At 43.6% G+C, this 23739-nt stretch overlaps 1 protein-coding gene across 3 annotated transcripts in view; it reads left to right on the forward strand.

Annotated features, from left to right (window-relative positions):
- The window catches only part of MEIS1 (Meis homeobox 1), a 131352-nt gene that overhangs the window by 95590 nt on the left and 12023 nt on the right, over nucleotides 1-23739 (forward strand). For all 3 annotated transcript variants that reach the window (XM_054383831.1, XM_054383832.1, XM_054383833.1), the window contains one exon: nucleotides 8417-8493. In XM_054383831.1, coding sequence (XP_054239806.1) covers nucleotides 8417-8493 — 77 coding nt within the window. The remainder of the gene's footprint in view (nucleotides 1-8416; nucleotides 8494-23739) is intronic.

The following is a 23739-nucleotide window of genomic DNA, read 5'->3' on the forward strand; positions in this document are numbered from 1 at the left end:
CAGATTCTGCCTCCTTTCCTCACCTTTTATTTTTTGGCAGGGTTGCTCAAGCAGACTGCAGGAACTCTTTGTAAGGACAGCAATGGGCAGTGTCTCAGAGCTCCTGTCTCATAGGAGTGAGTTGCTGCAGAAGTTAAGTGGCAATGTGTGGCCTCACCATAGCCATACAGGGATTGCAGCATCTTGTCTCGTTGCATCTTTTGCTGCATTTTCAACTCTAGAAGCCAGAGCACGCCTGTTGATTTTGCATTCAGTAGTTTGCAGTTCAGTAATTCTGGCGGCAGCAGGATTTATTAACAGTAGTGCTGGGGGGATGGGGGGAGGAAGCAAAGCAGAAATCTTGCTGTGGGGATATTAAACTATTATAATAAGTTGAAGAAATATTTTCTTTTGAAAGAGGAAAAGGCTGGCTTTGTCTGCAGCGTGACCGTGTCATATGGACTGCGTTTTCTCGCTGCGCTGAAAAAGCAACGAGGAGTTTGAAATGCCAAAGCCAGCTCACACTTCAACAGCATTATCAGACTGAGTCACTGCTCCCAGCCAAGCAAAAGGCTCTGCAAACTTTACACAGGGTTTTGGTTTCCCCAACCCCCCCCCTTCCCGGCCTCATGGATGCATTTCTAATAAAACAACTTCCTTCTTGGTGTTTAGTATTTCCTCCAACGTGCAAGGCAGTCTCATGGGATAAATAGGATCGAGTTTGCAGCTTCCGAGTTGATTTTTGTACTGAGGGTTTTTTTTTGTTGTTGTTGTTTTTCCTCCCCACCCCCTCTCCCTAGCAGGTCACCTCAACTTGGCAACTTTTTACAGCCTTGCCTGAATACAAAGCAGGTCGCAGGGATGTTCTGCAAACCGATTCCTGCAGCCTGCAAAACAGGCAAGGGGGATTCAACACCTTCTCTTGATCGCTCTCTCTAAATGCACCGGTGGCCCCTGAAGAGAGCAGGTTGCAATCTTGTGACTTTAGGGATAATGATCCAACTGTTTTTTGGCTCTTTTGCGAATGCAGGAATCCCCCCCTCTTATTCTTTTGGTGGCTGGCATGTGTGAGGATCCAGGACTCGACTGCTATAAATTCAAGCTCTGTTCTTAGACTACACCATGCCCCGCTTTTGTAATGCAAATGGCAGGCACAAAGTGTCCCTTTGATAATGTGCAGTCAGGAGACAAAAAAAAAGCATTCACTGCAACAGTAAAACTAATTCATAAAGCTGAGAGACAATGGGGAAGCATTATGGATATTAAAAAAAAAAAAAATCAAAATTTCTCCTAGATCAACTTGGTCACTAATGTAAACAGTTCAAATGCATACCAGGAGGGGGTAGGGAAAAGGGAGAGACCCCAACAGCTGCTTTGTTGCCTTTACTAATCCTTAAGTTTGGGTAAAGCAAGGATTTAGAGTTTGGCAGAAAATTGATGTGCAGTTGATCACTGGAGGGCTGAACCTTGGGCTTCATTCTGGTCACTGAGTTAGGTGTAGGCTGGGTTGCTCTTCAGAAACAAGAAAATCATCGTGCTGTGTTTTTTCCTTTTTTATTTGGAGGTTGGAAAACAGTTAAGAGACAATCCCGAGGGCATATTTGTTTGTTGGTTTGTTGTTGGTTTTTTTTTTGTTGTTTTTTTTTTTGTTTTTTTTTTTTTTTTTTGTGGGGAAGAGCGGGTGTGTGTGGTTCCTTTCCATCACTTACCAGAGTTTTAGCTCAAGGTCATTGGTGCATTATGCTGAGCTCTGGAGAAGGCAGAGGGCTGGAGGAAGGGGATAAAAGGACTTCCGAAATGCTTCTCCTGGCTTGGTCAGCCAAGTGACAGCACTGCCACCGATAAGGGCAGCACTGGATGGTTGCCACGACAGCCTTCTAACGTAAGGTGCAGTGCTTCTGCTTGGGGATTGCTTCTGCTGCAGTGCTGTGGTTGGGCTGCTTGGCAGTGTTGGTGTGGAGGCAGTTTGGTGCCACGAGGCATTAGTAATCTGGGGCTGAGAAGGGGTGGATTTGCCTCCTGTTGTCTCAGCAGCAAACTCTGGGCACGGTTATTTTCGTGTTTTTCTGCCACCAGTACGATGTGCTGGCATGGCAGGCGAGGCAGAGAGGGGGAGGGAGTGTTGCTGATACTGGGTTACAGATAAGATAAAGTCTATCACTTGTCCTGGCATCCAGCATTTGCAGCCTGGGGTGGAAACTCTGAGGAAAGGAGTACGTTTGGACAAGGGCTGTTTTTAAGAGGCAGACTTGGATGCTTTCCATGGGTATCTGCTGGAGACTTTACCCACCAGCTGTAGCCAAAGGTGGTAAAAAGGAAAAAAAGCCAAAAAGGAGTCATATTGTTTGCTTTGCTAAAAATTATCTCCGCTGCCCTGCAAAGGGCCTTTTATTAAGACTGCTGCACTCTAAACACCATTCATAAAAGAGTGACAAGAGAATCCTGATGGAAAGTTAAATTTTTCTCTCTGACACTTCGATTTCTTTGTTACTGCTGAAACTACTGCTCTGACTCATATTTTGCATAGCTATTTTTACCTTTTCAAATGTTCCTTAACAGTTCATATTACCCTGGGCAAATCCCCTCGGGATAATTTTCATTTGCATGCAGACTTTGATGGTGTTATTAAGCAATCACTTTCGATACCAAGCCATTATTAAAAGTAATACCACAGAGCCTCAAAAACACATTAATGGTGCCAAACAATCTGCATTTCTGCACTAGATTTATGGTAAGGGAAAAGCAGTAGGACTCATACCATTCAGTAGATGCTACTCCGTAGTGCCCTAGCAGCAGCAGGCATGATCAGAAAATGCCAGGGCCAGATTCAGAGTCCTTAGGTGTTGTCAGCTTTTTTTTCCTTTTTTTTTTTTTTTGTCTTTCCTACCTACTTCCTGCTTTTTCCTTCCCCACCCCCTCCTTGGATTTGCCCTTTTCCTCCAGCCTTGGCAAGAAAGCCTGTCTGCAGCCTTGCAGTCTATACAAGCTGGGCTGGTTCTGGGAAGGAGGGTCAGCCTTCCCATCTGTAATCACCCTTTTATGGCTTTCACTGGAGGTGTTAATGCAGATCAAATGGAAAACACTCCAGCAAGAGCCTTACAGCTTCTCCTGCTGCCCCGTGTACTGTCCCAATCGTTAATTCTGATTATAAGACCTAAAGGTAATTCTGTTTGCTCTCCTAATGCATTGCAGCTCTCCCGGTGGTCCAGGGTCTCTTTTCTCTAGTTCCCATCTTGATCAATTGTTTGCAAATAATTAAGCTTTTAAGAGATAATGGTAGGAGCTAATGTACACAACAAAGTAAAGGTCTCAAGTCGCTGTTTATTGAGCAGTGGTACAATTTGCTTTGGTATCCCAAAGTGACCCAGAGTGATAGGTGGACTTGGACAATGGAGGTGTTGTGGTGGTTTTAGACACCCACTTCCATACTTTTTTTTTTCTTTTTTTAATTGTAATATTTTGATTTTTTTTGTTCATCTTTATGTTTACATATCTGTGTATTTATATACTTAGATATATTTCATAGAATGTCTCAAGGTGGAAGGAAGCCATAGAGATTATCATCAAGTTCAGCTTCCTGCTCCTCACAGGACTTCCTAAACCTAAACATTTTTACTAAATAGTAACAATTAACAATAATAATAATAATAGTAGCAATAGCAATAATAATGATGTTGTCATTAGTATTGCCATTATTATTATTGTTATCATTATTATTATCATCATTATTTTTATTAAGACTGTTATTATTTTCATAGAATCATAGAATGTTTCAGGTTGGAAGGGACTGATATTAATCAACTCCAATTACCAGCTCCTTACAAGGGCTACCTAAAACTAAACCATTTACCTAACATATATAGAAATATTTCTTATTCTACTTATTATTATTTTTTCATGGAATCATAGAATGTTTCAGGTTGAAAGGGACTCATATGAATTATCAACTCCAACTCCCAGCTTCTTACAAGGGCTACCTAAACCAAAACCATTTTACAAACATGCAGGGAAATATATCTTATTCTTATTCTACTTATGATTATTTTTTCATGGAGTCATAGAATGTCTCAGGTTGGAAGGGACTGATATGAATCAAGTCCAATTCCTAGCTCCTTGCAGGACTACCTAAAACTCAACCATTTTACTAAAATATGTATTCATGCATCTCTCTATGTATTTGTCTGTATTTTATACACACAGATTTAATACTCATAGAATCACAGAATTGTTTTGCTGGGAAAAGACCTCAAAGATCATCAAGTCCAACCACCACCTTAAGACCACCATGGCCAACATGTCTATGCAAATACATCTATATCTATATCTATCTATCTATATCTATATCTATCTATCTATATATATATATGCAAACATCTTGTGAATTAGCCCTTTAAATAACCATCAGGAAGCTTTTGGAAGGCACTTGCCATTCCTGACTGGGTAAAATAAAGACCAACAGCAAGAGTTTTGACTGAATTTCTGCATAAAATGGTAGTTCTCAGGGTTTCCCCCATTCTCTCTGTCTGCCTTTGCCTGTAGCACAGACTTTCCTAGCCCTGTGGGTGGGAATGCAACAAGGCTTTGAATGTTTTTATAGCAACCTAGCCTGTGGCATGCTGGTTTCTTTGTAATTTCCATTAGTTTATTTATTTATTTTAATGTTTGGGGTTTTTTTTAGCCAGCAGAAGAACAACTCATATGATCCGCAGAAAGCTTATATAAGAAGGATGCCCAGTGTTTAAGATTATTTTAAACCACTCCAAATCACACTTCAAAAGCTTGCTGTGTTGTGAACCTTTAGCTAAGAGGGATTAGCCATGTAAAGTCCCAGGCTGTCCTGTGGTTATGGCAATTATAGATTTATCACAAAATTAAGAGTTTATGCTGTGCTAGGATAGGGGGGGGAAATAAATAAAATCAGATGACCTTAAACAGATCAGAATTTGAGGAATTTGGGGGTTAGGATTTTTAAAGCAATTATTTTTACAGTGACTGTATTGTTCTGATGGCTAATTTTATCCAGTCTTGTCTATTTGGGAAAAAAAAAAGAAGTCCAGAACAATTGGAAATTGCTTAATGGAGACAGAGTTCTCAATTCCAATAGCTAGAGGCTGCCTAGTAATTATTGCTTGCTGCATGAAATTAGACACAGTTTGTTCAATTACTTAAAATTAGATCTCATGTAAGGTGGCAAAGTGAAATAAGAAAAAAAAAAAAAAGAAAGAATAATTTTGTCCTTGCTTGATAGCAAAGTAATGAAATAGGAAGTAAGCTCTGAAGATTAAAATGTTACAAATCATCTCTGTAGGGTTGTTTGTTTTGGGTTGTTTTTTGGGTTTTTTTTGAAGACAAGCAGAATGTTATGTTCAGATAGGTGGACCTAAGTCAAGTCTCACTGTTTGTGGTGAATGAATCATAGAATGGTTTGGGTTGGATCAAGATCATCTAATTCCAACCCCCTTGCCATGGGCAGGGACACCTTCCACTAGCCCAAGTTGCTCAAGGCCTTATTCAACCCTGCATTGAACACCTCCAGGGAGGGGACATCCTCAACCTCCCTGGGCAACCTGTTCCAGTATCTCACCACCCACACTGTAAAGAATTTCTTCCTCATCTCCAGTCTAAATCTGCCCACCTCAATCTTCAATCCATTCCCTCTCATCCTATCACTGAAGACCTTGTGAAAAAGTCCACCCCCTCCCAGCTTTCTTGTAGCCCCTTTCAGGTACTGGAAGGCTGCCCTAAGGTCTTCCCAGAGCCTTCTCTTCTCCAGGTCCACTAACCCCAGCTCTTGCAGCCTGTCCCCATAGGGAATGAATGTGCTTATAAGCAGGTGATAAAATTCCTGCTGTATTTTTGCATGTGTAAAATGTAAATTGCCCATAAAAAAAAAGAAATCAAATCACCTCTGTGTCTTCCACATTGTAGTTCTGGAGCTATTTTACATACATGCAGGAAATATAGGAGGGGGATTCTACAAGGGTGCAGGTTATCTGTGGACTCACTGCCAAGGGAACAATGTTTTTAAAAGAATGGGAAGTTCCTCACCATTTGGGAGTGAAAAAACCTCAGACTTGTAGCATTTGGAGGTGATGGTCACAGTGGTGGTCTTTGAAAGGGACATGTTTCTCCAGAGAAGGGCCATAAGGATGAGCAGAGGGCTGGAGCACCTCTCCTATGAGGACAGACTGAAAGAGTTTGGGCTGTTCTGTCTGGAGAAGAGAAGGCTCCCAGGAGACCTTATTGTGGCTTTCCAGTGTCTTAAGGGGGCCTACAGAAAGCTGGGGAGGGACTTTGTAGGGTGTCAGGTAGAGATAGGACTTGGGGGAATGGAAAAAAATTAGAAGTGGGTAGATTCAGATTGGATGTTAGGAAGAAATTCTTCACCATGAGGGTGGTGAGACACTGGAAGAGGTTTGCCCAGGGAGGTGGTGGAAGCCTCATCCCTGGAGGTTTTTGCAGCCAGGCTGGATGTGGCTGTGAGCAACCTGCTGTAGTGTGAGGTGTCCCTGCCCATGGCAGGGGGGTTGGAACTGGCTGAGCCTTGAGGTCCCTTCCAACCCTGACAATTCTATGATTCTGTGTTGGGCAAAGGGAAGTTGCACAATAGAAATTCCTGTTTGTTGAAGTGAGGTGATGCTGGTGTGTAAGATTAGATGTCAGACAGCCATTAGATGTCAGATTATGCTGTTTACATGAAGATATAAAAATCTGCTAAATAGTTACAATACCAATAAGGTTGTGGAATTTTATGATGTTTTAAATTCTTATGCTTTACAAGGTTTCAGTTTACATCTTGTGTAATGTTACACCAACAAATATACCCAAAGAACAGGGGAATGTTTGGGTGGGGGAAGGGAAATAAGGGCTGCATGGATCATAGAATCATAGAATTGTTTTAGTTGGAAAAGACCTCTAGGATCATCGAGTCCAACCTTCAACCTAAGGCCACCACTGCTGTTAAATCATATCCCAAAGTGCCATGTCCACACATTTCTTGAACAGAATCACAGAATTAACCAGGTTGGGAAAGACCTTCAAGATCATCAAGTCCAACCTATCACCCAACATCATCTAATCAACTAAACCATGGCACTAAATGCCTCATCCAGTCTTATTTTAAACACTTCCAGGGACGGTGACTCCACCACCTCCCTAGGCAGCCAATCACTCTTTCTGTGAAGAATAACCCTGCAAAGTAATGAAATGGGAAGTCAGCTGTGAAGATTAAAATGTTACAAATCATCTCTTTAGGGTTGTTTGTTTTCTTTTTGTTTTGTATTGTTTTGTTTTTTGAAGGCAAGCAAAATGTGATAGGTGGACCTTCAGGGATGGATAACAGCAAATACTTTGTGACAACCAACATGGGATGTTGGACCAGTTTTATCAAATTTTCTTTAGTGAGATGTTATGAAGTACCTTGCAGCAGGCTAGGTCTCAATCCAGTGTGTACTGAGGCTTGGGTGTCCAGGTGAGGAGGTGAGCTGCTTCCTCGAAACAGTTTTTCCAGGGAATTGTTGCATTTGCAATATTTGGCCTTTTGTTTTGGGATGGTGACCTTTTTTTTTTTTTTTTTTACAGGGAGGAGAAGGGCAGAAATTATCTTTCCTGATTTCAAATTGGGACGTGGTTTTTTTTTTTTTTTTTTTGCTAAGCATCTGCATTCACGCAGAAGTGCGTTTTCTGCGAAAGCAATCAAGTCCTCACAAGAACAACTTAACTTATGATTGAATTTTAACATTATCTTCAACTAAAGCAGTATTTGTTTTCTGTCTCTTAGGATTAGTGCAGTGCAGCTATGTTCATGTCAGGCAAAAATGTGCTGATCGTTGACCTCGTGTTGGCCTGTGCTCCAAACCCAGGCGTTTGTTTACGTTCAGGATGCTGATCTTATTTGCAAATTGTTTGGAGGGCGCTGGCAAGATTTGCCTTCACTGTCTCAGAAAACATCAGGGTGGTTTGGTTTGACAGAGAAGTGCTTTATAGAATATTTTGTTCTGTGAAATATGGGCGGGGGGAGAAAAGGGGAAAAAAATACAAAGTGATTTGACTCTAATCAGTCATTGGAGACAAGCACAGAAACTTTCAGCTCATGCAACAAACATCCCTCTTGAGTATCAAGGTACTGCCAGTATCCTAAGCAGTAATTTCTCCACTTCACTAATCTTTATAATTGGCTTGTCTTTCACTGCCATTAATTAAGTGATGTAGTAGCCCATTAATAATTCTAAAAGAGTGACACACCTCAGCGTTTTCACCTCTCAATGATAGATGTCACATTTCTGTGTTATTTGGTGTGGGTTGTTGTTCTTGTTGGGGTGTCTTATTTTTTTTTATTTTTTTACTTAAAAAGTAGACAAAAATTAAAAACAAAAACAAAAAAAAATGTTAAAAAAGCATTGTTTTAAATCTGTGTCTTTATTTTGGTGTCTTGCAGCACCCTTACCCTTCAGAAGAACAGAAAAAGCAGTTGGCACAAGACACAGGGCTCACTATACTTCAAGTGAACAATTGGTAAGTAACTTTCCTCGGTGTTTCTATATGGCTGCTGGTACCCTCTGGCTAATGCTTTGCATTTTTGAGGACACACCTTGCCCTTGTCTGCTCTTCCCCTCCACCTTTCCCCAGGAGTTTATTGATGCAAAAGAAATAGAGCTGGGTGAGTGGTTTTACTTATGGGAACTAGAAGGTTTGCTGCCACAGAAAACAAGCCCTGTTTAATTGGCTGATTTCATTATCTTTGAATCTGGGTACCAGTCCTCCTTTTGGCTCAGGGTGCATCTTGTTCAATAGGAAGCCACATCCATGTTGAGAACTTTGGTCTTAGAAGAGGTTAAGATTTTGGGTGAAAAAAAAAAAAAAGGGACAGTTGGCCCCATTTCTGGAGAGTGTATTGGTATTTTGGGATGCTGTTGTGCCCTTTTTTTTTTCTTCATGTTGACAGTGGGGTTTTTCTTTTTGACTGACATCCTTTCATTTCTTTACTGATTTGGTTAAAAGTGGCATTTTTGAAAGTTTGAATAAACTTGGAGGACAATGTGGCCTTTGTCTGCTGAAGTACAGTGTGGAGCAATTTTATTTATTTATTCCAGTGCTGAGGGTTGCTGGTGCCCCTGATCCATTGTGGTAGTGATTTGTTTGAAGGAAATCAGGATCTGTGCTGTCTCTGTTGTGGCTTTTGGGTTGCTAACTATCTGGGACACAATGAAAGCAACCAGTGAAAATTACTGGTGATTAAAGTATGAAAACACACCAGCAAACCCTTAAAAAAATAGTTTGATTTATTACCCTTTGTTACTGCATCAGAATGCAGGTTTCTGCCACTATCCCAGAACAAGTGTCCTATTTGAAGTCTATTGCAATCTAATACCTTGTAAAACTAAGTGTATCTAATTAATTGTCCTAATATTTTTAGATTAGTGTTTATGATGGGAAACCTTATCCTCTTTGAAGTAATACCCAGAAAATGGCCAAGGCAAACGGCGAGCCTGCTGGGGAAAAGGGAGGGAGCAATGCCAGTTTGCAGACAAAAGTAGTTTATTTTTCCCCCCCACCCCGTTCAATAAGTGTCAGAGATTAATATTACTGAAGCTCTGATTACATGCCCTAATCCATTTTAGTGAATAAATTTGGTCTTGATGTCCATTGCACCTACATTAACAAACCCTCCTCTCTTAGAGAGAGAGTAGAAGCCTATGGGAGAGATTTCAGATATATTAAACCCCATTACAGAAAATGTAATTTCTGTCAATATAATCCCATGTATTCTTCAATTTAGTACTTTAGAGATAACAAGCTACTTACAATATATTTGCCTTTGGAGGATTAATTTACAAAGTGCACTATCTGGGAGTCACAGGCGGGCTCACATAAGGATAGCTTGTAAGGGTTATCAATTTCAGTGACCCTCCACAGCAGCTTCAGGAGATCAATTTTTTGAAGCCCTTTAAGACACTGAATAAAGGGAAATACCAAATACTTAGTGTGTGTGAAGTGTGCTTCCATAGTATTTCCTTTAAAATGAAGGAATAAAAGTCATTAAACATCAAATAAGCTGTTGTAAGGAAACACAACCTGCAGTAATTCTAGTGTGAGGTGCCCCTGCCCATGGCAGGGGGTTGGAACTAGATGATCCTTGTGGTCCCTTCCAACCCTGACTGATTCTATGATTCTATTCTGTGTAATTTGGCTCAGCCAGGAAGAACTGGTGTTGGCTTCAGCTTTACGACCTCCAACCCTTCATCCAGGCTATCCCTCAACTGATGTGGTTGTCATAGGATCATAGGATGTTAGAGGTTGGAAGGCACCTTCGAAGATCAGCAAATCCAAGCCCCCCACCACAGCAGGACCATAGAATCCAGCACAGGTCACACAGGAACACATCCAGATAGGTCTTGAAAGTCTCCAGAGAAGGAGACTCCACAACCTCCCTGGGCAACCCGTTCCAGTACTCTATGACCCTAACAGTGAAGTTGTTCCTCCTCATGTTGAAGGGGAACCTCCTGTGCTGTAGTTTATATCCATTACCCCTTGTCCTATCATGGTGCAACAGAGACGAGCCTGTCCCCTCCCTCTTGACCCCCAGCCCTCAGATGTTTATAACCATTTATTAAATCTCCTCTCAGTCTTCTCTTCTCTAGACTAAGAAGTCCCAGGGCTCTCAGTCTCTGCTCACAGGGCACACTGTCCTTCAGCTTAAGGCTAGGTGCTTTGTCCAGCTGAGAGGTTGTGTGAGTTCCTCAGGGGTCCTGTTTAACGATGGGGTGGAGCGAGCGTCTGCTGCTTCAGAGGGGTCTGGGAGCGTAGGATTTGGCGTGAGCCAATGTGTCAGTTTTTGGGATGAGCCATCAAAGAAATTTTTGGAGATGCTGAACATGGGATGTTTTGAACTCAAGCTGGTGGAATTTCTCCCAAGTGACTTTCCAGGGTGTTTTTCAGTATCCATGTTGCCTGGGATTTGAGGAGGGTTTTTTGTTGGTTTTTCTTTTTACTTTGGCTTTGTGTCAGATGTGTTTTTATAAGTTCCTTATGTGCAAGGGAAGAAAAAAAAAAAGGAAAGAAAAGAAAAAAAGTAGGTCAAAATACATTATAACTGAAGTCTTGTGGATGTAGGGCAGGCTGCCTCTACTTGAGCTAGCTTGGTAATTCTGCTGTGGTGTTACAATTGTATAAATTATTGAGACAATTCCCTTCCCTCCCCAGGCCCATGAAGATTTAACACCAGAGAGACAGTCGAGGCTTTCTTAAATCACAAGTAGTGGGCAGAGATGCCGAAGTATGCTAATAATATGCTAATTCAGCCCTTGCATTTTGTAATGGATGCTGAGGAAGGAGGAGGCTGTCAGGCTGTGGTGGAGCATTCAGGTTCCACACATGTGCATCTTCAGGAAACATCCAGCCATGGGGTGAACAACGAGCTGCTCATCCCCTCCCAAATTCTGAGGGATGTGGGGCAACCTTCTCCCAACCTTTTGCTGAATTCCTTTTCTTCTAAGGCAGCATGCAGGAGAAGAAATTCGTCTTGCCTAGATTATTTGCTGGAGGGAAGTCTAAAGTATTGTTTCTGGTTAGCTTTGCCTTTCTTCAGCAGGCTCATAAGTCATTCAGCCACGACTTGCAAAAAATTTTTGCCTTCCTCCTTAGATTCTTCCAAACTTGTTAACACACATGTACATTTTTTTGTATTAATGATGAGTCATTGTAAATCACTGTTGCAGAGATTAAATAAAATGCTGAAGGGCAGGCTGGGTGCAGATCAGTCATAAATTATTGGCAGCAACACAGCATGTGGGAATACATGAAATGTGCATGAAAAACATAAACTCATGTCTGGTAGCATGGTCGTTAGCCCAGACTGGGAATGCTGAATTTTCTGGATGGAATTAGAAGTTTGCCACAGAGCAGTCAGTGAAGAGAGCATTTGTTTCCTGCAGATTGAAAGCATTTGAACATTTTTTTTTCCCTTTTTTTTTTTTTTTTTTTTTGTCATATTCTGAATGCCTTTCCAGTATGTGCTACTTTCATATTTCAGCTCGCTGCCATGAGGGTAAAATGGTGCTTTTCACCTACCTATGGCTGCTCTTTGGGCTCCCCAGGTTGATGCACACAACTTCTATTGATGGTAGAGGAGTCAGAGGAGTGGGGTGATGATGTGAGACGTGCCAGAAAATGTATCAGTGGTAGGGCACCTGTCTTTCAAAATACCACAGTTTCAACTCGACCCTTTTCCTTTGCCTGTTTGATTTGTTTTTTAAAGTATTTCTTCTCCCCCTCTACTCTGCCCTGGTGAGGCTCCATCTGGAGTATTGTGTCTGGTTCTGGGCCCCTCAGTTCAGGAAGGATCTCAGGGAACTGCTTGAAAGAGTCCAACACAGAGCCATAAAAATGATTAGGGGGGTGGAACATCTTCCTTATGAGGAGAGGCTGAGGGAGCTGGGGGTCTTTAGCTTGGAGAAGAAGAGACTGAGAGGTGACCTCATTCATGTTGATAAAGATGTAAAGGGGGAGTGCCAAGAGGATGGAGCCAGGCTCTGCTCAGTGGTGCCCAGGGGCAATGGTGGAAGCTGAGGCATAAGAAGTTTCATAGAAACATGAGGAAAAAAATTTTCACTGTGAGGGTGACAGAACAGTGGAACAGGCTGCCCAGGGAAGTTGTGGAATCTCCCTCTCTGCAGATATTCAAAATCTACCTGATATTCAAAATCTTACCTGCATTCCTGAGTAATCAGATATAGGTGACTGGCAGGGGGGTTGGACTGGATGATCTTGTAAGGGTCACAGACCACTGGAACAGGCTCCCCGGAGAGGTTGTGGAGTCTCCTTCTCTGGAGACTTTCAAGGCCTGTCTGGATGTGTTCCTGTGTGACCTGAGCAGGTATGGTCCTCCTCTGGCAGGGAGGTTGGACTCGATGATCGCTTTGGGTCCCTTCCAACCCTTGACATCCTGTGATCTTTCCAGCTCCCTTCCAGCCCCTAACATTCTGTGATTCTGTAATCCATGTGGAGAATTTTATTTTATTTTATTTTATTTTATTTTATTTTATTTTATTTTATTTTATTTTATGTTTTAATTTATTTTAAATTTTATTTTATATTTAAATTTTCTAATTTTATTTTATTTTATTTTATATTTTAATTTATTTTATTTTTTATTTTATTTAATATTTTAATTTATTTTATTTTTTATTTTATTTTATTTTAATTTTTATTTTTCTCACACCACCAGAGTGTGCTTTTAAACTTTTAGAACCATCTTTTTGCTGCAGTTGGATGTTTTTGTCATGAGAAGAATCAGCCTTTGACTTGTTGCAAAAAAAAAAAAAAAAATTAATCTGTGGCAGGTAGGAAGGTAGCAGAGTTCAAGGTGTTAGTCTAAATGAAGCCTTCAGGTCTCCATCTTGTTAGTTGTTTAACCCTGCAGCGGTTTAGGGTTTGAAGCATGGTGATGTGGACTAGAAGGGGCATTTGTATGATCTTGACAGCATCACATATATGGACATGGAAAGGACCTCACCAGACAGAGGTTACTTAAAATGCTTTCCCCTGGTGATAAAAATTGTAATTGAAATATCCATGAGGGGTGATCCAATCACTTCCTAGCTCAGCTGAGAGCCAGCCAGGCTACACTGAACAATCTATACTGTTTTCTTGTTTACTACATCCCAGCTGAGCCTCTTCCCATTAAAAACTAATGGTAAATAATTACTGCTGGTACTCTGTAGAGAAGAGAGAGCAATTCTCATCAAGGGCTGCATTAGGTGTCAGCTGTTTGCTTTATGTTTGAGGGAAGTCTAGGTATAAATGCCTGTGTATTTGTAGCATGATCTGCCTACATCACCTCTCTACCTGTGCATGACTATATGTGATGACCTACAATCATACCACTCTGAAGGCTGGCAAAGACCTCTGAGTTCACCAGTTCCAGTCCTCGACCCAACAGCACCATGCCCACTAAACCATGCCACAAACTGCCATGTCATGCCACTCTTTTGTTTTTTAACACCCCCAGGGTGACTCCACCATCATCCTGGGCAGCCTGTTCTAATGCCTGACCACTCTTTCAGTAAAGAAGTGTTTCCTAATACCCAATCTAAACCTAAGCTTCTCTGAATAGAGATGCATACAGGTGCATAAAGATGATCTTAAAAAAAAAAAAATCAAATACATGAATTCCAAAAAGTTCAAATTCTTCAAGCTCCAGCCTTGTTGCCTTGTTTTTCAGGTGTTTCCATTCTGGTGGTTTTTTCTTCTTCTCTTTTTTTTTTTTTCTTTTCCCCCCCCAAACACCCATGTGCTATCTAGGGCACAGACCAAACAATGATAGAGCAGCTAGTCAATATTTTATCTTACCTTCATTCTTCAGTGCTTCGTTTGTTCAGCTGCATTCAAACCATGCTTGAAGATGAAATTAATAATTACTGCTGGGCTTTCCTGTGGTGCTTACTGCTGGAATATCCAAGTCCTCCTCTAACCTCTACTTGCCTGTATGTGCATACAAGGTTGTGAGTTTGCATGATAGTGCAAAGAGAGAGAATGGTGGTGTCCTGGTTCACAGTATCACAGTACCACAGTACCACAGAGGTTGGAAGGGACCTCCAGAGATCATCAGGTCCAACTCCCCTGCCAGAGCAGGATCACTTAGGGCAGTCTGCACAGGAATGCATCCAGGTGGGTTTGGAAAGTCTCCAGAGAAGGAGACTCCACACCCACCCTGGGGAGCCTGTTCCAGGGCTCTGTCACCCTCACTGTAAAGAAGTTTCTCCTCATATTGAGGTGAAATCTTCTGTGTTTAAGTTTGAACCCATTGTTCCTTGTCTTATCACTGTGAACCACCCAACAGAGCCTGGCCCCCTCCACTTGACACCCACCCCTCAGCTATTGATAGACATTGATCAGATCCCTCTCAGTCTTCTCTTCTCCAGACTAAACAGCCCCAGGGCTCTCAGTCTCTCTTCACAGGGGAGATGCTCAAGTCCCCTAATCATCCTTGTGGCTCTCTGTTGGACTCTTCCAGCAGGTCTCTGTCATTCTTGAACTGGGGAGCAGTGAGCACATGTGAAGAAGTGAGGTTCAAGGAGATCCAGGTCTGGCAGAGTCACCAGGTTTGGGTTGGTCTAGGACTGTGAGATGACTCAAAATGACATCAAGTTATCCACATTTAAGGTTTCAGCTGTCACTGAAATAGCAAGTTTCAGTGGAAACTCCCAAGTTTTGAGTACCTTGGCATCTCACATTGCCAGCCTCCAGTGTTGGTTATGGAGGAGAAATCAGTAACTGCTAGTGAAAAGTTTGGATTTGATGATTTACTCTCTGGCTCCCAAGCAGTCCAAGGCAGCAGCAGAGCTGAATCCTCTTCTCCAGGGCAGTTTTCAGCTGCTTCAGTCAAGACTGCTTCGCTTTTCTTGCTGTTTGCTGCCTTATTCGTTCAACTTTGACCAATTTTATTTCCTGTAGAAATCAAATATTCTCTGTTAACAGTGCATGTTCTTATAACAAACATAATTGGCATTGGGGTGGTTAAGGCATTGGGCCCTCTCAAAAACTGTACTCTCAGCTGATAACTGAACTGGTTGCATATAAAATAAAGAATAAGGGTGCAAGCAGCTCTAGTAACAGTTTCCTAACTCTTGAGTTCTTGATTTTATGATCTTGGCTTATTTAAATGTCATTTTAAAAATAATTCCCTAGGCTTACAAAAAAAAAAAAAAAAACCCAACCCTAAACAAACAAACAAAAAAAAACCCTAACAACAAACCCTGACAAACCCAAACCAACAAACCCACACCACACCCATCCAACAATAACATCTACCCAAAACCCAACCAAACAACACCACACACAAAAAACACAAATAAACCCAAAAACACCCCCAAAACCCAACCACCCCCCACACACCAAACCCACACAACCCCCACCAAACACCACACCAACCACCACCCCCACAACACAAACCCCCACACCACCACACCACCAATCCCCAACCACCACACACCACCCACCAAAGAAACCCCTAATCCATAGAAAAGACTAAGCCCATGGAAATCCAACCAAGTACTGACAAGGACACAAACAACGCCAACAACAACAGACCCACGGCAAAGGCCACACCCGCCCAGCCACAGGAAACCAAAACCCAACCCACCACCACACACGGAAACCCACCGGCCCCCCCCACTCCAAAAAATCCCCAAGCCCCCCCCCCCCCCCCCCCCCCCCCCCCCGGCGCCGGCCCCCCCCCCCCCCCCCCCCCCCCCCCCCCCCCCCCCGCCCCCCCCCCGGCCCCGCGCCCCCCGCCGGGCCCCCCCGCGGCCCCCGGCGCGGGGCCGCCCCCCCGGGGGCCCACCCAGGAACCACACAATGGACCAAGAAAGCGGAGCCCTGGGTGGACAACGGACAAGGAGGAAAATTTACGGATTCTTCCCCTTCTTTCTTCCCTGCTTCCCCCCTGGCCCGGTTTTGGTTTTTCCCCCCCAGCTGTTGGGTGCCTCACCGGGGCCCCCCCCCCCTGGCTTCGCCTCCCCCCCACAAAATTTTTGGAAGCAGTGTTTTAGGGAATAGTTTTTGTAAGTAAACCCCCCCCCCCCCCCAACCCCGTCATGGGGAAAAATATAGGGGACCCCCCCCCCCCCCCCCCGGGGGCCCACCTTCTTCTGGTGATAGGATGAGAGGAAATGGATTGAAGCTGGAGGAGGGGAGATTTAGAGTGGAGATTAGGAAGAAATTCTTTACAGTGAGGGTGGTGAGATGCTGGAACAGGTTGCCCAAAGATGTTGTGGATGCCCACTCCATGGAAGTGTTCAAGGCCAGGTTGGACAAAGCCTTGAGCAACCTGGACTAGTGGAAGGTGTCCCTGCCCGTGGCAGGGGTGTTGGAACTAGATGATCTTGAAGGTCCCTTCAAATCCAAACCATTCTATGATTCTGTGATCTTAAAGGTCTTTTCCAAATGAAATGATTCCATGATTCTATGGGGTTTGCTCACCAGCACCCAGCAATTAACCAAGAGCACCAGTGTCCTCTCCATCTGCTCACTGGGTATGCCCAGCCTGGCTTGGAGATGGTGGGGTTGTAGATGGAGCAGATGGAGCAAGGGGAGGATGCAGCTTGGGAGTTGCAGATAGGGCACATGCGGGAAGGTGGAGGAAGGCAGATGGGGCCAGATGCAGATGGGAACAGATGTGGATGGGGCAGGTGCAGAAAGCTCCTGCCCACTCTGCAGAGGTGCAGGGGAGGGAGGAGTGCCTACGTGGCTTTCCACCCTGACATGTTTTGGAAAACAGTTTGAGAGCCCTGTTTTCCTGCTCTGGTATTTTGTTGTTGAATTGTGGTTTGGTTTGGTTTTGTTTGGGGTTTTGTTTGTGGTTTTGTTTTGTTTATTATAGCATGCCTGGAGTTTGGTGCATGTAACTCACACCCCAAACATCCTGAAATCCAAGTGATAACGTTGTCTGATCACTCCCATGTCTCAAGCCCCACATCAGCCCCTTGGAGAGGATGGAAAAGCTCCTTCATGGGGCCGGGCTTTTAGCAACAGACATCATCTTTGCTCAGTTCCTTCACTGAGGGTGAATCTCGCCCCAAGCAAAAGGCCAGCACATGACCAGTGCACCACTTTAGTCCCACTTAAGCACTATTTTTAGGATGTAAGTGGGGGAGGAAGCTGGCAGAGAGGGAGCATAGCACAAGCAGGTGCTGGTCCTATAGGCAGGGGTGGATTTTCACACCCACTGCCTACCAAATCGCAGGCTCTACAAATAAATAGGCAAGGGCTTTGGTTTGCCACTTTGCAGAGCACGTTGCAGCCAGGGATTTTTCACTCCTAGGCAAGTGAAATATCTGCTTGTTTTCCAATGTATCTATTACTGCTTTTGTTGCAGTAAACAGATCAGACTGAGAAAAGGTCAAGATGCAATTTGAATCTGTGTAAGAACATAACAAATACTTGCCTCAGTAATCAGATACGGTAAATACAAGTACTTATTTACTTGTAAATGTTAAAACATTCACAAATTACCCTCTCAACTTCAGCAGCAGGAACATGTAAGGGTCAGATTTGGGCAACTATTTACTTTGCTTCTCTGTGTGATTGAAGAATTACAGTGTGCAGATGTTATTTAAGCACTGTTTGGAAAGTGGGAGCACATGGGAAAGTGGAGGGGGGAGGAAAGTAGAAAGAAGAAAATATATGTTTCAGGTTAAGAAAAATATATGTTTGGGGGTTTAGTGGATACTTATTGGTTGTTATTCCAGAGTGAAATAAGACAGGAGGTGTTTGCAGTTTGGAAGTCATCCTCCCCCTGAAAACAAAACAAAACACCAAAAAGCACACACACAAAAAAACAACAGCCAAAAAACCCAACAACAACAAAAAACAACCAAACAAAACCCACCACCACCAAAACACAAAAAAACCCAAGCAAACAAACAAAAATCCAACCCAGGCCAAGCAAGGAACAGGATCTTGCTGGGTGAATTGTACCATTTGAATAATTTGGAATATGTGCAGTAAATTAGCTTGTTCTAAACCTACCATGTGCTGGGCTTTCCAAGCAGATTTTTGTACATTTATGTTTTCACTAAGTCTTAGCTAATTGTTATGCCTTTCACCTTGAATGCCAATTGTAATAATAATATTACATCTGCACTCTATTCCTCCGTTCCTAAATTGCAGCAATCAGGAATACTTGCTAGGTAAAATCCTGTAGAGTTGCTTGTAGGAAAATATTGAAAGCAAACAAAAAAATGTTTAGCTTGCATATTGCCTTAGACAGCCCTGGAGAGCTGCCAGGCAGCCAAGGTATTATTAGAAAAGCTGAGCAAATAGCTTGCAGGGGGAAGAGCTGTGAATTTAGAACCATCAGGTACCATCATATTATAGGCTGGTATGGGTTGGTTTGTTGTTTTTTTTTTAGGTCAGTAAAGCCACGAAAAAAATACACTACGATGGTTTAAACCTGTAAAGTTTGGTTTCAGTGCATTGATTTAGGGGAGGAGATGGATAAAGAGGGTCTAGGAATTAAATCCTCCCCTTGGTCTCCAGCACTTCAGGTGAAGCAGAGGAAAGGCTTTCGACTGGAGAACTCATAGACCCTGGGGTTCTTGCTCAGCCCAGCATCAGCAGTCTCCATGCATGCCCAAACTGCCCCACAACAGTGGTCACCCTGCCCAGGAGCACCAGGGGAGGATATTTCCCCTAACCATTGTTCTGGCAACCCTGGGCTTAAAACTGGGGAAAACCAGCAGAGAAACCTCCATTTATCCAAGGGCGAACATAGAATTATTTTGCACGGACTAAGAGACTAATTAGTGGCGTCCTGAGCACTGAGCAAAGAAAAGAACTGGTGTTACTTGTTCACACAGATGCTCTTTTGAGAGGGAGAAAGGTCTGCTCCCACTGCAGAGCATCCCACAATGCAAACAGGGTTTGCCTGCCTTTCATCTTGGCTAACAGAAGGTGCTCAGCACTTGAGCAGCCCAAAATTTTCCCTTACCCATCCTCTTCTGGGCTGGTTTTGTGCCTGTCAAACTTTTGCTTTGGTTTGGTTTGTTGTTTTCTTTTTTTTTCCCTTGCTGCAATAATATTCTATAACGAATGTCCTATCAAGGAAATAAGATGAAACAGTGCTGTGCAAACATTTGTCACTTGCTCTTTTCTCTGCTCCCACCTTAGCTTTGCTTTGCAGGATCAGGGTAGGAGGCAGAAGGCTTTGTTTGCTATTTTTTGTTTTAAAAGGCTGAGATTCAGATGTGCACCATCTCAAAACAAGAGTTTAATTGGGAAAAAAACACAACAAAACAACCACCCAGGACTTGATGATCTTGGAGGTCCCTTCCAACCAGGTTGATTCTGTGATTCTGGTTCTGTGATTGTGACACTATTGTATTGTGGATATCATAGAATGGTAGGGGTTGGAAGGGACCTCTGGAGATCATCGAGTCCAGGATCACTTAGGGCAGGTCACGCAAGAACATGTCTAGATGGGTCTTGAAAGTCTCTAGAGAAGGAGACTCCACAACCTCTCTGGGCAGCCTGACCCAGAGCTTCATCAGCCTTACAGTAAAGAAGCTTTTCTTCCTGTTGAGGTGGAACTCCCTGTGTTCCAGAAATGCTGTGTCGCAAGCAAGGGGAGGGCTCTGCATCCTCTTCTGTAAATACAGTTCTCAGGGCTTGGTTTGGTTTTGGTGCAAGAGATTCTGCTGTTGGGGGAAAATTAGCCTCTAAATCTAAAGAATAACTAACCAAAATAAAATATATTTTATAAATAATATTATATCTATATCTATATATCATAGAATTGTTAGGGTTGGAAGGGACCTCAAGGGTCATCCAGTTCCAAGCCCCTGCCATGGCCAGGGACACCTCACACTAGATCAGGTTGCTCACAGCCACATCCAGCTTGGCCTTCAAAACTTCCAGGGATGAGGCTTCCACCACCTCCCTGGACAACCTGTTCCAGTCTCTCACCATCCTCATGGTGAAGAATTTCCTCCTAACATCCAATCTGGATCTACCCATTTCTAATTTTTTCCCATTCTCCCAAGTCCTGTCATTTCCTGACACCCTACAAAGTCCCTCCCCAGCTTTCTTGTAGGCCCCCCTTAAGATACTGGAAGGCCACAGTAAGGTCTTCTGGGAACCTTCTCTTCTCCAGACTACATAGTCCCTGTTCTCTCATATATATATATTTTTTTTCCCCCTAATTTATGGAGAAAAAGAGGGGAGGGTATAATGGTTCATCATTGCTTTGCAAGTCAGGTTTTGGTCTTTTCTTGTCATAGCTCTCTGAAGTGTGTTTACATAGAGTTTGCCTTTCTGGTATTTTGTGCTTGCACAGACCTGATCTTCACCTATGTTGTGTCAACAGTTGCTGAGGTTGGTGTAGAGCAATTAGCCACTGTGAGCTGAAACACCAGCATGCAAAGCCTCCCATCCCCTCCCACCCCATCCCATCCCTCCACGCTTCCATCAGGTGCTCGCTCCGGGCTGCACCTGCACGGAGCAAACTCTGTGTGCTTAAAAAGTCAGCCTCAAACATTAAAAGTGGGGCCAAAGCATTGCCTCCTTCTTGACTGAACCCATTTTCTCCTCTCCAAAAAAATGAAAACACAGCCAGAGGCACAGGGTGAGGATGTGCTTTCCAAGGAGGGGTGTGTTTTGCTCTGCCTGCCCTGAGATGATTTTTGGTGTAAATGATGTATGGCTGGCTTATACCAGCCCTTAGCTCTAACAAGGCTTTTTCTGCCTTTCTTTTTTACTTTTAGAAAAGAAAAGAAAAGGCAGCAGATGCTGCTGAGAAAATATTACTTCCACAGTTATTCAATGAAATCTAGGTCATGTAACAGTTTCATGGCTTATTATTTTATTTTAGTTTTCTTCCCCCCCTGCCCAGGAGCTGTAGTCCTTGTGGCTTTTTGGGCTAATGACAAAGCACAACAGCAGCAGCTCTCTTTTAAAAATCTACATTTGCCCCACAGATGTCCAACTTCTCACCTGGTTTATGAAGGTGGTTTATAACCTTCCAGGGGCTGATCTGTAAAGCTTTCCCTGTCCCGTGGTCTCACAAATCCTTTTTTTCTCTTTTTTTTTTATCTTGTTTTAATCTTTGACATTCCTCTGACCTCTCTGCCTGCGTTTTGTTTGCGTTGTTTTCTGAGGATGTCTTTTCTCCTGCCCTGAATAGAGCGCCGTCAGGAGGAGGATTATAAGCAAAATGAATTACTTCACTTAATGGGAAATTATGTTTAGATAAAGTAGATTACAAAGTAGGTTATTAGTAGTGGTTAGGAAACAATGTTTTGAAGTAGGATGTCTTGAGGGGGGAGTTTACCCAGAAGTGTGGGGTTGTTTTTCAGGTTGGTTGGGACTCGGAGTTGTATCTTTTGTGGTTTCTGGAGAAGAAAAGAAGGAGAGAACAAAACTTGAAATAAGTTTTGCAGGCGCCCACATCACACCAAATACACCAACGTGCTCATGTTTGCTGTCTGGGTAGCAGTGGGAAGAATTCCACCACAGGAATCACAGCTTCCCTCATCTGCCCTAAGCTGATGTTTCAGGGTACAGACCAGAGCCATGTCAAAGCCTGTTTTGTGTAAGAATCATAGGTGCCACATGGATGTTCATTATGTTGTCTCTCTCTGGGGGCTCCAAAGGTGTTTTCATGGAATCATAGAATGGTTTGGCTTGGAAGGGATCTTAAAGATCGTCCCACCCCCCACCATGGTCAGGGTTGTCTTCTCCTAGACCAGGTTGCTCAGTGCCTTGTCCAACCTGGCACTGAACACCTCCAGGGAGAGGGCATCCACAACCTCCCTGAGCAACCTCTTCCAGTGTATCACCACCTTTATTGTACATTTCCCCCCGAAGACACTTGTCAGGGCTTTTGGTTTGGCTACCCTGAGTTCAGTTCTCCTTGCTCCAGAACTAGGCTGGAGGATTTGCTGTGGGGTGACAGGGTGCATAGTTACTCCGTACTCCTTAAGTGGCCTTCTGGAAGTGAGGAAGATGAGGAGGTCCATCCAGGAGTGCAGACAGAGCATTTCTTGCATTCTTCAGTAAGAGGGAATTCACTTAACTCAGATATGGCTACTCCCAGATATGGGAGTAACCTCTCTGCTTTTGCTTGGACTGCAGGACCAGGCATGGCTTCCAGCTCCCATGCCATGTGTGTTGTAAGCAGGAGTGAAGGGAGAAAAAGCTTTTTGGACAAGGCTCCAAATTTTATGTATGGAAAAAGACTTGGACCTCAAAGGAGGAACCTCTGTGTTTAGACAATTTGTGTGGTGGGTGAAAAGCTTGGAGATCATGCAGGCACCTCTCACAGACAATACATGCCTGTAAATAAGAAGTCATGCTGAATCAACAGAGGACAAGGAAGTTGCTGGAAGAGCAAGGAGTGTTTTCAAAGCTTGAGTGAGCAGTTTGCTATCAGTTCTCACCCATGCCTAGTATAATCCCTGCCATCAAGTGGGACCTCAGTTGTCAGTTTGAAGCGATCAGCTCAAGACAAGCTGCTGCTTTGCAATGATGGCATGCACCAGATTATGACCTGAGTTTGAGAGTCCAGATGTGCTCTCCAGAAGGTTCAGATGAAAAGCTGAGGTTTAGATCCTTTCTCAGAACTGGGAGAAACCCTGAGACAGACGATGCATGCTGTAGTCTGGGCTGCTCTCAAAGCTTGTGGAGAGCTTGCACTCCCTCTGCCACAAGAGTTTGGGAGGTCCTGGGGCTTATGGCATCATCTGAGCTGTCAAGCACATATATGTCTCTGTGCCAGCAGAGCTATGGTGCTGAGATAAATTGCTCTCCAAACCTGCAGTGGAAAAGTGCCTAGCCAGCACCAGGCCTCAGGCAGGTCAAGCAATCCAGTGAAAGGCAAGGGTTTGGCTGCTAGGATGTCATGCACCCAACCGCAGTGCCGTGTGGAGTCCAGTGCTGTCCCGGGCTGGAGTTAGAGCAGCTTTAAGTGCTACTCTACTAGATGAATCCTTGCCATATTCCTTAAAGGCTAATTGTGGTGCGTGGAGATCAGCAGAGTACAGCTGCGCTGGGATTTGGGAGCAGGGAAGAGACGGGAGGTCAGCTCTGCTGGCTCCTTGCCATGTAAAGATTTCCCCTTACATCATCTGGCTGCTGAGGGCGAGTTTACATCTGCTTTGCACCCTGAGGGAATTGCAGTGTCAGGAATGAGGTTGCTGAGAGCCCTTCCAGACCTGCAGCATGGCCTCTGCTCCAGCTTCCCTGGCATCAGTGGGGAGGTGTTTG

Source organism: Indicator indicator, chromosome 9, assembly GCF_027791375.1.
Source record: "Indicator indicator isolate 239-I01 chromosome 9, UM_Iind_1.1, whole genome shotgun sequence".
In the NCBI taxonomy this organism is placed as follows: Eukaryota; Metazoa; Chordata; class Aves; order Piciformes; family Indicatoridae; genus Indicator; species Indicator indicator.